This window comes from Entamoeba invadens (assembly GCF_000330505.1).
Source record: "Entamoeba invadens IP1 unplaced genomic scaffold scaff_1105074725867, whole genome shotgun sequence".
Taxonomy (NCBI): Eukaryota; Evosea; order Mastigamoebida; family Endamoebidae; genus Entamoeba; species Entamoeba invadens.
The window spans coordinates 53,038-66,486 of record NW_004443675.1 but is presented as its reverse complement, the minus strand read 5'-3'; the positions used below and the strand labels follow the sequence as shown (position 1 = coordinate 66,486).

At 29.1% G+C, this 13,449-nt stretch overlaps 6 protein-coding genes across 6 annotated transcripts; 4 read left to right on the top strand and 2 right to left on the bottom strand.

Annotated features, from left to right (window-relative positions):
* Positions 1-1,131: 1,131 nt before the first annotated feature.
* Positions 1,132-4,419, top strand: EIN_432620 (furin repeat-containing protein, putative; the record flags this gene model as incomplete). The annotated part of the gene is made up of 1 exon (XM_004260433.1): positions 1,132-4,419. The coding sequence occupies one exon, from the start codon at positions 1,132-1,134 to the stop codon at positions 4,417-4,419; it is 3,288 nt and encodes a 1,095-aa protein (XP_004260481.1).
* Positions 4,420-4,594: 175 nt separating this feature from the next.
* Positions 4,595-6,034, bottom strand: EIN_432610 (hypothetical protein; the record flags this gene model as incomplete). Its single annotated transcript, XM_004260432.1, has 1 exon — positions 4,595-6,034. The coding sequence occupies one exon, from the start codon at positions 6,032-6,034 to the stop codon at positions 4,595-4,597; it is 1,440 nt and encodes a 479-aa protein (XP_004260480.1).
* A 454-nt stretch (positions 6,035-6,488) lies between these two features.
* EIN_432600 (hypothetical protein) lies at positions 6,489-7,400 on the top strand (the record flags this gene model as incomplete). The annotated part of the gene is made up of 1 exon (XM_004260431.1): positions 6,489-7,400. One exon carries the CDS (start codon positions 6,489-6,491, stop codon positions 7,398-7,400), a length of 912 nt encoding a protein of 303 aa, XP_004260479.1.
* Positions 7,401-8,468: 1,068 nt separating this feature from the next.
* On the top strand, positions 8,469-9,140 carry EIN_432590 (hypothetical protein; the record flags this gene model as incomplete). Its single annotated transcript, XM_004260430.1, has 1 exon — positions 8,469-9,140. The coding sequence occupies one exon, from the start codon at positions 8,469-8,471 to the stop codon at positions 9,138-9,140; it is 672 nt and encodes a 223-aa protein (XP_004260478.1).
* A 762-nt stretch (positions 9,141-9,902) lies between these two features.
* Positions 9,903-10,604, bottom strand: EIN_432580 (hypothetical protein; the record flags this gene model as incomplete). The annotated part of the gene is made up of 1 exon (XM_004260429.1): positions 9,903-10,604. One exon carries the CDS (start codon positions 10,602-10,604, stop codon positions 9,903-9,905), a length of 702 nt encoding a protein of 233 aa, XP_004260477.1.
* Positions 10,605-12,202: 1,598 nt separating this feature from the next.
* Positions 12,203-13,444, top strand: EIN_432570 (hypothetical protein; the record flags this gene model as incomplete). The annotated part of the gene is made up of 1 exon (XM_004260428.1): positions 12,203-13,444. One exon carries the CDS (start codon positions 12,203-12,205, stop codon positions 13,442-13,444), a length of 1,242 nt encoding a protein of 413 aa, XP_004260476.1.
* Positions 13,445-13,449: the final 5 nt, after the last annotated feature.

Below are 13,449 nucleotides of genomic sequence, written 5' to 3'. Positions count from 1 at the left end.
TTTTAAAAAAGTTAGTAAATTAGTAAAAAAAGGTATATATAGTTTAGGTACTCTGTTTTACACAAAACCATTAAAAATAATTATTAATATAAATTATTTTATAGTTCAATAATTGATAAACCAAAAATAAGAAAAAAAATATTTTTTATTATCAAAATAATTTTTATTAATTATAATTTTTATATAAAAGTTGTGTTTAAGGTTAAGTTTTGTATAAAAAAAGTTACCATGGTATAATATTGAATTTTTCGAAAATAATAAAATGTCTTTTTTATTTTTAGCTTTTTAATAAAAAAAAGGTAGTTTGATATTTATCAGTTTATTAATAAATATTAAGACCATATATATTTGGTAGTTGATTGATTATTGTACTAATAATTTAATTTAAACAATATAAAATATATAGTACATTTTTGATGATTATAAAAATAATATCATTTAAACAATAATAAATTGTTCAATTTTTATTTTTTAATCTGATAATAAATTGTATTATTAATTATTGTAAAAGCTAATTAAAACATTTATTATATTTATTTATAACCGATAAACTCAAATGATAATAAATTTTAAAAATATTATTATATTTTTTATTCAAACAATAAAACAAAAACAAATAATAATATTACTATTAAAACATAATTAGCTGTTTGGAAAAATTCAAAAACTATTTAAAAATAAAATTAAAAGTATTGGGTTTAAAAAACTAAAAAAAGAGTATATGGTTTGCTAGTAACTAACACCATTTGTTTCATTTCATTATAATATCAAAACTTTAAAAGTACAAACATGTAAATTATTACAGTTCGAATGGTTATTCATAGAAATTACATTTCAATTTGAAAAATAAAAACAACAGATTTTTTTAAACCCGTTATTTATTTGTTGATTTTTTAACCACCTTTCATTATGGAATAATAACTGTTGATTAATTATGTTATCGGCTTATCGTTAAAATTAATACTTTTCAAATTTAATATAATCAAAATATTAAATAAGGTCATTATTCGTTTGGTTAATTCTTAAAAAACAAATAAAATAGATTGAATATCACAAGAAAATTTCGTTTTATTTTCTCGCAGATGCGATTCAATCAATATAAACGCAGTTTAAACTTTTTAAAATATATACATGGAATTAACATTAACAGTGTTTTTAATTATTGTATTTACAAAAGGAACACCTTTTCTGAAAATTGATGGCAAAGAGCCTCGAGAGGTGTATCAATATTGTAAGAATTTTGAAAGAAAAATTAATGAAGATAATAAACCTGATTCAATTGTTAAATGCACTGAATGTGAAAGTGAGTATTATAAATTAGACAATGGGGTATGTTTGTATTACACAAATAATTGTAATACAACAGACACGTATCTCTATCTAAATAATGAAAAGTGCAATTTTTGTGATTTTTCATGTAATACATGTGACGAAAATGGACAATGTACTTGTTTCTTTGATACTGATTTAAATGAATGTAAAAAATGTGTAAGTTCCTTTGAAACAAATATTAATACTGAAAAAGTTACTTTATGTAAATACTGTGGGTTAGGACAATACACAAATCAAAATTTAAAAACATGTGAAGTAGCAACTTTAAGTGAAGATAATAAAGATTCAACCAATTGTGCTCTTTCTGGTATTGAAAATGGAAAACAAGTTTGTTTGAAATGTGTTGGTGAATATTCATATGATGTAACTTCAAAACATTGTACATTAAAAGTTGTACCAATGGAAGGATGTTCGAGACAGAATGGCGAGAAATGTTTAGAATGTGATTTTGGGTATTATCTTGACTTGACTAAATGTGTGAAAAAAGATGTACACTGTGAAAGTTTTCAATTAAAAAATGGTATTGTTGTGTGTACACTTTGTCAAGAAGGATACTACTTAAACACTGATAAGGAATGCACCCCATGCAACATTACATCATCTCCACAGTACACGTACACATCTCCATGTGAAGTAATGGACTTTATAAAGTGTAATCAATGTAACAGACGATGTATTTCCAATTATGGTGTTTGTGTCTGGAGTAATTGTAAAGAGTTCCAATCAAATGGGAAGTGTGGAATATGTGATGATGGTTTTTATCTGTCAAATGAGAAATGTGTCAGAATAACATATGGAGGATTTGTGATACCCAAAAACTACACAAAATGTGTTGCTGGATATTATGTTGACTATGATGAGCAACGAGATACTTATTCATGCAAAAAGTGTAAAGGACATTTTATGGAATGTCTAACAGAAAATACACCGGTTCCGGGTTCATCATTATTTGAAAATATGAGAGCGACCAAATCATTGCCATGCGACAATGAAAATTGTATGAAATGTGCAGATGATGGAAAGTTGTGTTACAAATGCAACACCAACACAAGTGATTTAATAAACGGGAAGTGTATAATACGCCCAATTGTTTTGGAATTAGAAAAAATTGAAAATGCGCCCATTGAAATAGGGAACTATGACACATCGTATTTATTTTGTCATTACAAAGGAGTGAATACCGTGTTTGAGGAGATTGTTCCAACTTTTAATCAGTCGAAAGTTGAAGACATTAGATGCACTGAGATATTACGAAGAAATTTCAAATATAGAACACAAACATCTTTATCTTCTGAAAGTGATACAATAGAATGTGTTGGTTTGAATAGAGATCCAGAAAACAACTGTTTATGCAAAAGTGGATTTTACCAAGAAACTTCTTCTCGTGTATCCGATTGTGTAATAATACCAGAAGAATTGAATTGTGTTCAAAGTGGGAATGGGAAACAGTGTACTGTGTGCCCACTCGATGGGGAATATACATTCGACCAAAAATGTATATGTCCACGTGGTACATATCTTGAAGAAACGCGACTAAAATGTGAAATCTGTCCTAAGAACTGTTCTGCATGTTCCATCCAAAACGTTGAAAGAAGAAATGATATAGTTTGTAGTGAGTGTATGCCAGAAGACATGAATGGTGAAGGAAGAGACCCATCTAAAAAGTGTGATTGTAAATATGGCTATGTATCAGAATTTGGTAAAGTTGACATTTGCATGAAATTGATAGATGGGTGTAAAAATGAAGGTAATTACAGAGTGCTTTACAGACAAATTAAATGTTTGAAATGTGACAAAGAAAATTTCATATTAGGATATGGTGATGAACAATGTAGTCAATGTATTGATGGATATTATTACGATGAAGTAAGCACAGACTGTAAAGTGTGTGATTTTGGTAATGGATGTAGTAGGTGTAACTCGACCCATTGTCTTGGGTGTAAAGACTGGGGCCTTATAGTAGAGCCACCAGTCGGTGCTCCTCCAAATGCATTTTGCACTTCTTGTCTTGATGGTTTTGCTTATAACGCATCTTCGTTCTCTTGTCTTTATTGCCCATCTGTTTGTGATGGGTGTTCCATTGAAAACACAATTGATGTTGTTTGCAAGAAGTGTAAAAATGATAATTATCCCCCATTATGTTCATGTGGAAAGGGAAATTATTTCGATAAAAATATAAATAATTGCAAGAAATGTTCAAATGACCTGAATTTGTGTACGGAAGAATGTGATTACCAAAACGGATATTATGTGCAATGTTTGACATGTAAAGACGAAAATAGAAATCCGGTAAGTAATTGTACTACATGTTTACAGAGTAATATGTTCGTGAATGACATCAACAAATGTGAAGAGTGTGTTAAACATTGTGACACATGTACTTCGAAGAATTATTGTACATCATGTGAAAAGGGAACAAATAGGTTTGGGTTTCAATGTGAAAAGTGTCTGAGTGGATATTTTCTTGATGTTGCCACTGACGAGTGTTTTGCGTGCAATGAGAAATGTGCCAATTGCACATCATTAACTGAGTGTGAATGGTGTAAAAATGAAAATAGAAAGCCAGTAAGTGGGAAAGCATGTGAAGGGTGTAACAATGGGTATTATTATAATGAACTTGTGAAAGATTGTGTGAGATGTGAAAAACAGTGTGATGTTTGTTATAATGCGGATATTTGTTTAAAATGTTTCACAACTGATAATTACAAAGAAGAGCCTGAAAATGGTGATTGTGTATGTACCGATGGGTTTTATTATGATGACACAATTCAACAATGTAGTTCATGCAAAAACAAATATGACGAATTTTGTTCTGTTTGTAATAACAACCAATGTATACAATGTAACGCTGAATATCTTATCGTGAAAAACAACAAATGTGAATGTAATGATGGGTTTTATAAAACTTCGTGGGGGTCTTGTATCAATTGTGATAGACACAATCCCGGATGTTTATTGTGTACAGATAAGGAAGTATGTACAAAGTGTACTGCTGACTTGAAATTGAATCCAAAGACTGGTCAATGTGGTGGTAGTCAAAGGTATATGGTCTTTCTTTTTGGACTTTTAATGTTAATGATGATATAATTCATTGATATCCTTATCTTTTTATGTTTTTAGTTGAGTAAACCGAAAAACAGAGTACTAATAACACTTTATGACCAATATTACACTTCTTTGGATTTTATTTGTTGTTCATTAGAATTACATTTGAATCTATTTGCAAAAATATATATAAAAATTAAAACTAAAAAATTAGTGATCATTGTTCAATACCCTTTTCTTTCTTTTCAGTTTGTTTTTGGTGTTGTTTGTTGTATTTCTGACTTTCATTTATTCTCTTCTCGAGTTTTTCCTTTTTCTCTGCTTTTTTCTTTTCGTTTTCTATAGCCCATTCTTTCAAAGCAATCGACAACTTCTTTGTGTTTTCCGAGTCATTAATGATATTTTCAACGACATATTTGAATTTGTTGAGCTTAGACAAGACGCACTCTCCTGAGGTCTTTCCACTTTTATGGATATCGCACACATCGACATTTTCAGTCTTTTCTGATATTTTGGTGTAAAAGTCGTTAAACACCATTTCGTTGTATTTCTTGACGCCCACAAAATGTTCTAAAAACGATTCGAAGAAAGTAGTTTTACACACCCCAAATATCTCATGAAAGTCAAATGGGAGATTCTTTTGCTTTGTATCTAAAAAGACAAAAAATGTATTTTTATTTGCGTTGACAAAAGCGTCGATTTCTTTTCTAGCATTTTTGTTGTACAAATCGACATTTCCTGCACACATCTCAAGGAGGTGTGTAGACACCTCACTTCCCTTGTCTTTTCCGTCCAAAACCGATTGTGGGACAAAACATTTGAAGACAGTTCCCTTCATTTCCATCATGATTTTCTGTGTTGTTTCATTGTTTGTTAAATGAATAGAACTCATTACTATTTCAAACGGTGTATCGTGGCTTCCCAAATAATTAGTGAAGACAACAACAAATGTGTTTTCAAAAGAGAATGGGGGTATTGTGAAGTCTGGAATCAACATTTTGTTCTTCAAAGGAAGTGTTGGGAGAGCGTGTTGAAGAACAGACAAAACACCTAAAGATGTGTTTCCCGCGTCTGCTAAAGCACAATGAAAATGGCTTTCAAGTGTGTTGTGATACAAACAGCGTTGTGCACTTTTGATGTGTTTGTAAGTGTTGTTAGTATCATTTTGTAACACTTTTTTATCAAATTGGACATCAAATTTTGTCAGAATCGATTGGATTAATGTGTGATGTGTTATCACGGTGTACTCTATACTACTGTTCTGAAGTATTTCAGCAAGTGCTTGAACATCACCGCCACCAACTTTCTCATCTTTGATCACAAATATTTGAATCCCATCGCAACTGTACTGTGAGATGTATTTTCTAAATAATGCATACCCGTCACTTGGTGACGGGTATTTGTCGGAGTATAGAATCCCATGGATCCTTATTGTACTTTGGACGGTGTCTTTGCAAGCGACAAGTGTGTGGAAAGTACTGAGATTGATTGGATCAGAAAGAAATGATGTTGTCACTCCAATTTCGTTAATGAGAGGGGTTGGAACTGAAATGTTCCCAAACTCAAAGTCGATAAAATGGAGTTTCGTAGTCAAAAAGTTGTCAAGAAATTGTGATTTTATTGAGTCCCATGTGTGATAGTGGGAATTTACACTCATTTTTGTTTTGGGAGTTTTTAATTTTAAATTCATTTCTGATTCTTTCATTTTTTTTTTTCGAATTTTTAGTTGAAGTATAACAATAGTTTAGTAATATTACAATAGAATAATACAAGAAATATTATTGAGCAATTTCCAAGTGATAATTAATTAGATTTTTATTAAAACCCATTTTTTTGTTTTTACCAAAAAAATGGGGTTTTTTAATAAAAAAAAACTTAAAAAATAATTAGACTTTTTAATTAATAGAATTAATGATCTATTTGTTATATTTATTCAAATTAAAAAAATCTTAAATAGTGTAATAAGTTATACTTTTAATATATTTTCAATAACAAAAGTAAAATTCTAATAATTAATAATCTAGTTTTAAAAAAAGGAGATTGAGATAATGATAACAGTTGTGGAACAAATGAACATTTAAGTCGAGAAAAATGAAGAAAAAACAAAAGATATGGCAAAGGTGGAGCTCATTAAAGGAGAGGATCTAATCCTCAAAGAATACGGCATCACAAATCAGGATTTAGAGGAGGTCCCAGACCTCGAAATCCGAACAACGGAATCACAAAACATAACAGACAACTCTGTTTATCAAAAAGAAGTCTCAACATACACTGAGGAAGAGTCTGCTAACAGAATTGCCGAGTTAGAAGAGAATTCAAAAAATCTCACATTCAATGAGCTGGACGACATGATGGTCGAGCTCAGAACAAAACACAGAAAGAGTCAGATTGAAAATATGAGTGTTCCCATAATCACAGACAGAGATTTCATGGGAATATTTTTAATGGAAATGCATGGTGATAGAAGATACTCCCATTCAGTGTCGAGCGGCGTTGATGTTTGGAGACGTAAAGTGAATGGAAGCACGTGGAACGGGGTTGCAAGAGGAGTAATACCGAACATCACACCAAGAAGAATGTGTACTTTGTATTGGGATTATGCCATCAGAAGAAAGTGGGACTCGTTTTACACTGTGATTGAAGACGTTGACTTTTTACCAAGTGGCGACAGAGTGTCAAGAACAGCGACATGGACTCCAAAGATGTTCAAGCAAAGAGATTATGTACATGTGAGAAACGTCATTGAAAGTGATGATTGCTGTGTTGGTGTTTACCTCCCGGCAGATCACAAGAGAGCGGAAGTTGACAAGAAAAAATTCATTCGTGGGTTGGTCAATTTCAGTGGATTTGTATTCAGAAAGCAAGGCAATGATTGTGTTTGCACTCTGATGACGCAGACAGATATCTCTATCCCACTTCCAGATTTTTTGATCAACAAATTTCTTGGTATTGCAATTGGGTGGTATATTAGACTTATGAAAAAGTCTGCCATCAATGATGGCATTAAACAGTACGTTGCATAATCAAATGTACTTTTTGGTATTTATTCATATTTAACCATTGTTAACTTCAAAAAAATTAAATTTACTAACTATAATTTTGTATTTATATATTAATAGTTTTTTTACTATAAACTGTTAACAAAAAGTTGGTACTACCAATAAATTGCTTAACCCCAATTTCCTCAATTTTTGTTATTGTTTGGCCTCTAAAAAATGTTGAATTGGTATCCACAGTACCACATTATATTTTAATATTTTTTATACTTATTAAAGAAAATTTTGTGTAAAACAGAAGAAAAAATTGCAAATTTGTCCTAAGAATTTTTAAATCATATCGCGACTTTTTGTTTAAACTTTTTTATAACCAACAAATATTTCAAAATAAAGGCTGTGTGGATTTTAGAACAACACAGACTTAAATAAAATAATAGATTGACTACTAATAAGGCAAAATAATAGAAAATACAAAATATAGACTTAAACACAATATTTAATGCCTAAACGAATAAACTTAATTGATAATAACAAATGACCAATATAATGAACTTATTTATACTTAAAATGTTGACTTTTCTTAATTTTTGAGATATCCCGCTTGGATACTCCAAAAAGTTTCATTCCATAATCATAAATCACCTTTTCAGCTCAAGCTCTGGCTGCACCCTTGAGTTATCGTTCTCTCAAACAAATAAACATTTTTGTTGTGATTTTTTGGTCATAATGTTTGATTATTAAAAAAAAACATTAAAATTACACAAATTTATAAGTTTGTCTTCAAAAACACGGCTTTTCAAGAAAATTTCGATTTTTAAAAATTTAACTCAGAAAAAACTGCGGCTTTTTTCTTTGTTTTTCAACAAAAAAAACATTTGAACTATATTTAAAACTATATTTTATAGTAAAAATGTCCAGTACCACATTTTTGTTTTCAGTTTATGTATTATACTTTTAAATAATTTGAATTTTATAACAAATAAACTCAATATCATTAATAATTTAATTACTTACTTTATCAGGTGGTTCTTTTCTTGAAGTCTCTCATATCAAACGAAATGTCCTCAAAAGAAGAACTCTTCTTAACACTTTCAAATGCTCTTTTATATAGCTCTTCTCTTACCTTTTACGTTAAGTGAAGACACACCAATTAAGCCCAATCGTCTTCATTTCTATCGAAGACCACAACACACCCTTTCTCTCCGTTTGGAAGCCGGCGTTGAAAATTTACAAGAGAAAGAACGTGAAGTCCGTGAAGTGATGCAACGAATTTATGATGAGATGACTATTTTTGTTAATAAAATGAAAGACCTCAAGAAGTTCATTTTATTGAGAAAAGTACTTGGAATTTTTACACAAAGAGAGGCCGATGCTTTTAGAAACTTTGTTTGGATGTTTGAGTTCCTGATTGAAAAACTTGAAGTGGATCGAATTACAGAACGACGGGTCTTTACAGCACTTTTATTTATAGAACCCATGTTGGATGTTTTTGAAAGTGAAGAGTCGAACCGTTTTATCAGAGAATTTTACGAAGTTAAACATAAAATAAGAGAGCACATAGGGAGGGGTTGTTTTTCTGCAATTCGTATTAAATGTAAGATGGCAAGACACTTTGAGGAAATAAGTATCTATTTTGATAGATTTATCAATGATGTCATTGAGTTGACTGAAAACCCACTGTTGATCAATTCAGTCAATGCACAACAAGCAAAAGCAAAAATGCGAATGATCTTAGAAACTATCAACAAAATAAAAACTGGACTTTGATACAATTCATAAAATTTTTATTTGATATTTTGTTGTTAGTTTATATTTCCAAAATAAATCAAAAAGATAAATAGTATTAACTAGTTAAAAATATTAATAATACAAACCCCATAATATTAATATTTTAAAGAAATAAAATATTTCTTAAAAGTATTATTCAAGTAATGTTTCTTCACGATGAAGTATTTTATCAAAACTCCATTAATGTTGTGATTTGAAACAAGAAAATGCATGTCAATACCACGTTTATCGTTATCAGATAACACAAAATCGGCACGCTATAGTTTTTAAAGTAATATATATATTTTTACAAGATTTTTTTAATTATGATGAATTAAAGTATATTTGAATGGTTAATATATAATTACCAATTAATTAAAATAATTAAAATGTTTGGTTATAGTATTTTAATTAACAAACAATAAATCAGTTTTACTATAACAAATATTAACCCCATAATTTAAAATATTGAATATAATATGATTAAAGTTCATTATAAAACATTGGCATGTGATTCTAACAAGCAACTTTACCTTTATAATTTTGTTTATCAAATCACAAGATGTTTTCTTGGATCTGTGAAGTAGGTTCGTACTTAATTCATAATATTTGAGAATATATTATTTTGATATTAATTATATTATTATAATAAAACACCCTTATTTTTTTATTTAATTAATATTAAAAAGAAAAATCAACTCATGTTCCATATTTACAAAATGAAACCATACTAAATAACATTAAAAAACAACTCTATTGAACTCAGTCTTGTTTCTTCCCACGTTTTTCGTTTTCTTCTGAATTTTTCCTCAGATGCCCTTTCTTCCCTGATTTCTCCTCTTTAACAACGTCATCTTTCTTTTCCAAACCAACATTTTTGCTTAGTGTTTTTTCCTCAACAGCAATTTTTTTGTTTTCTTTGTTCTCAAACTTGTAAATATTACCACTTTTGGCATCAAATTGAACTTTTTTGAAATCTATAATTTTGAGGAAATTTCCTTCAACGAATTTATTTGGAACCATCGCAGTAATTCGATTTGCAATTTCAGTGTTTTTTACAATAACGCCAACAATCCCTGACTTCATTTCACCTTTCTTGCCAATCAAACGTTCAAAAGATAGAATGGGATACTCTTCAAGAAATTCTTTCATGTCTTTGTCCGTCTTGTTTGCTCCAAAGCCATTGATAATAACTGATTTGCGAGTTTTGTCTCCACCAAATTTATTAATATATATCGTTGCACCATTGTATTTCGTTTTGTTCTTCTCTTTTATAAGATTTTTAACTTCTTCTTTGCTCGTAAGTTGAACTAAACATTTGTCAAGTAAAGTATCTGCGTTATACCTCTCAATATCAAAAGAAAGTGTTTCGTAGTCTTGAAACACTTCTTTGATCGTTTCCAGACTTGTCGTTTTCTTAAACCCTCCAATTACAACTTCAAATGCTTCGATTAAAGAACTCATTTCTTTTTTATTGTGTTTGTCTTTTTTTCTAATAGGGTTATAATTCTTTGAATTGTTTTTTTGGTTGTTTTATAAATAAATTATATTAAATTTTAACTAAAAAAAATAAATCCCATAATTTATAATACTATATCATTAACGATATTTAACATTATTATTATATTCTTTATGAGGTTATGACAAAGCTTGAATTTATAAAAATTGTAAACTGTATTAAATAACCCAGAATTTGGTATTTCCACGATGTTGCATATATATTGAAATCATCAGATTAAATACTGTATACTTTTTTCATTTTTTCATGTATTTTTTATTAAAATCAATTTTAAAATTTGTTATAATTTATTAGTTAATAAGATTAATCAATTCCCATCTTTATAAATAGTTTATTATAATATCCAAAATTTATTAATATAGTTTAGAATATAATATATGAATTAAATGTTCATAATTAATTAATTTATTATTCTTAATTTAAAATTATTTGTAATTTTATAATGTTAACTTTTATTTGTTTTTAAAATATATATTAAAATATATAAAAAGAACTATATCTATTTAAATTTGGTTAATTTTAAAAATCCAAAATGAGAATAAAAATAATTAATTAAATTTTTAATTTTAATTATTTATTTTTGACAACCAAAAATGATTTTGTAATTCGAAAAAATATTTTGTAGATACTTAGCCTTATCCAACTTTTTACTAATTATATTTTATATATTAAAATTATTTTATTTATTAAATAATCACAAATTCGAATTACCTTTTGGTTTTAAATGAATCCTAAAATGTTTTATGTGAAAAATAACTATATTTTTAATTATTTTTTTTACATAAGGTTAAGTTTTGCATAAGATTTAATTAACATACTGAATAATTTTTTTGTGAAAATGGATTTAAAAATAATTACTCATGTTATATCAATTTCACCACTTCCTGCAATATTAAGATAATTATCATCCAAAATTATCAATAAAAACATTCATTCGATAAAATTTAAATGTAATTATTTTACTTGTAAATTTGAAAAATTATTTCAAATGAATAATAATTATAAAACAACTATCTTCATTTATTGTTTATTATTGTGGTGTAATTGTCGAATTGTGAAGAACGTGGCAGTTCTTCTGCAAAAGCGGATTGTGTTATACTTGTTTGCACTCAAATTAAAAAAGATTCGAATTATAACTTCGCTTTAAAAATCCCGAACAATTCCCAATCATCAAAACGACACAAAAAGTTTCTTTTTATTAAAAAGGTGAGTGTTGCTTTATTTTCTTTTTTTACAAATACAACAACTAATTGTTTAATTTGCATTTATTATTCAAACCCAAGTTTTATGAACAAGAACATATTTCAATTATAATTTACGAACCAAAAACAATAAAAAAGTTAAGTGTTTTTGGTCCACAAAATACACAAAAATAATCTTTTTCAAAATGCCAAAATATTAAATAATAATTAATTCAATAAATAATATCGTTGAAGTGAAATTACTTCCACCAACTTCCTCTTTACATTCAATTTTGTGGTCTTCTTACTTTTTGAACATCTTAAACAAATCAACACTATTTAAACCCAATCAAACAATTTAAATGGTGAACATAGTATTATGTGTGATTTTGAGTAACTTTTGGCGTTTTTGTGCGTCCGCATTGCTCTATAATTTTGCAGCTTTTCTATTTTGGATAGTTGTGCCACTGATAGCGACCAAACAAGGTGCTTCCAATTTAGACTTGGCTGTTATCAATGCAATTGATTATGGTTGTATGTTTATGCTCAGTTGGGCTTGTGGTTTTATCAATAATACGTTGCCGGGATGGTTATTAGTTCGAATTTCGAGTGTCATTTATATTGCTGCATGTATTCTTCTTATGTTCATTAACGACAATTTGTGGATATTATGGATTATGTCCATTATGTATGCAATTTCTTATGTTTTCTTTATGATCCCAATTGAAACTTCTATCTCTCGAGAAAGTGATCCATCCAATGCAGACTTCTGGCTTGGCATATTTTGTGGAACACTCTTTTTCGGACAAGCACTTGGATATATTTGTGGTGCATTTCTTTTCAATCAGCTGGGGGTGACTGAAGTTCTTATAATATGTATCGTTTCATTAGCATTACTCTTTTTAATATACCCCTGTTGGGAAGGCACCAAATTTAAAGGAATTGATTTCTCCATAAAGACGGGAAAAGACGCTCAAGTTAAAGAGAAGGAGATGGATGTCGTTCTATCCAAAGACAAATTATTAACCAAAAGTAATTCAAAAAGTTCCTCTGAAGAAAAAGAGCCTGAAAACATGAAAAACGATGAGAAAACAATAAAACAAACAGACAATGGAATTATTGTGATGGGGAAAATCGAACGTCGGCGGTTAAAAAAGCGGTTTATGCAGTACTTAATTCCCGCCTTTTTGTGTTCCATGTGTTGTTATGGTAACCTTCTCAGTTATGGGTCACAGTATTTCAATCGAGTCTTTGGTACTGATGCTTACTTCCCCATAATGGAAAATGACACAGGAAAATACGACAAGTTTATTGGCGTTTTCTTTTGTGCAGTTTACATTTCTTTTGCAATTTCAGTCGTGTCATTTTCGAAGATGAAATATTTATTTTTCAATCGGTGGACTATGCTCTTTTTTATGACAACCGCACTTATCAACCATTTTATTATTGGGGCGGTCTCAAATTGGATTGTACAACTGATAGGAGGTATAATGGAAGGAATTTGTGCTGCTTTTTCTGCCCAAAATGTGTTAGTAACAACATCAAAATTGTCGCTCTTGACGTCGCGAATATCTTCGATATATGTTGGTGTACAAGAGTCCTGACTACA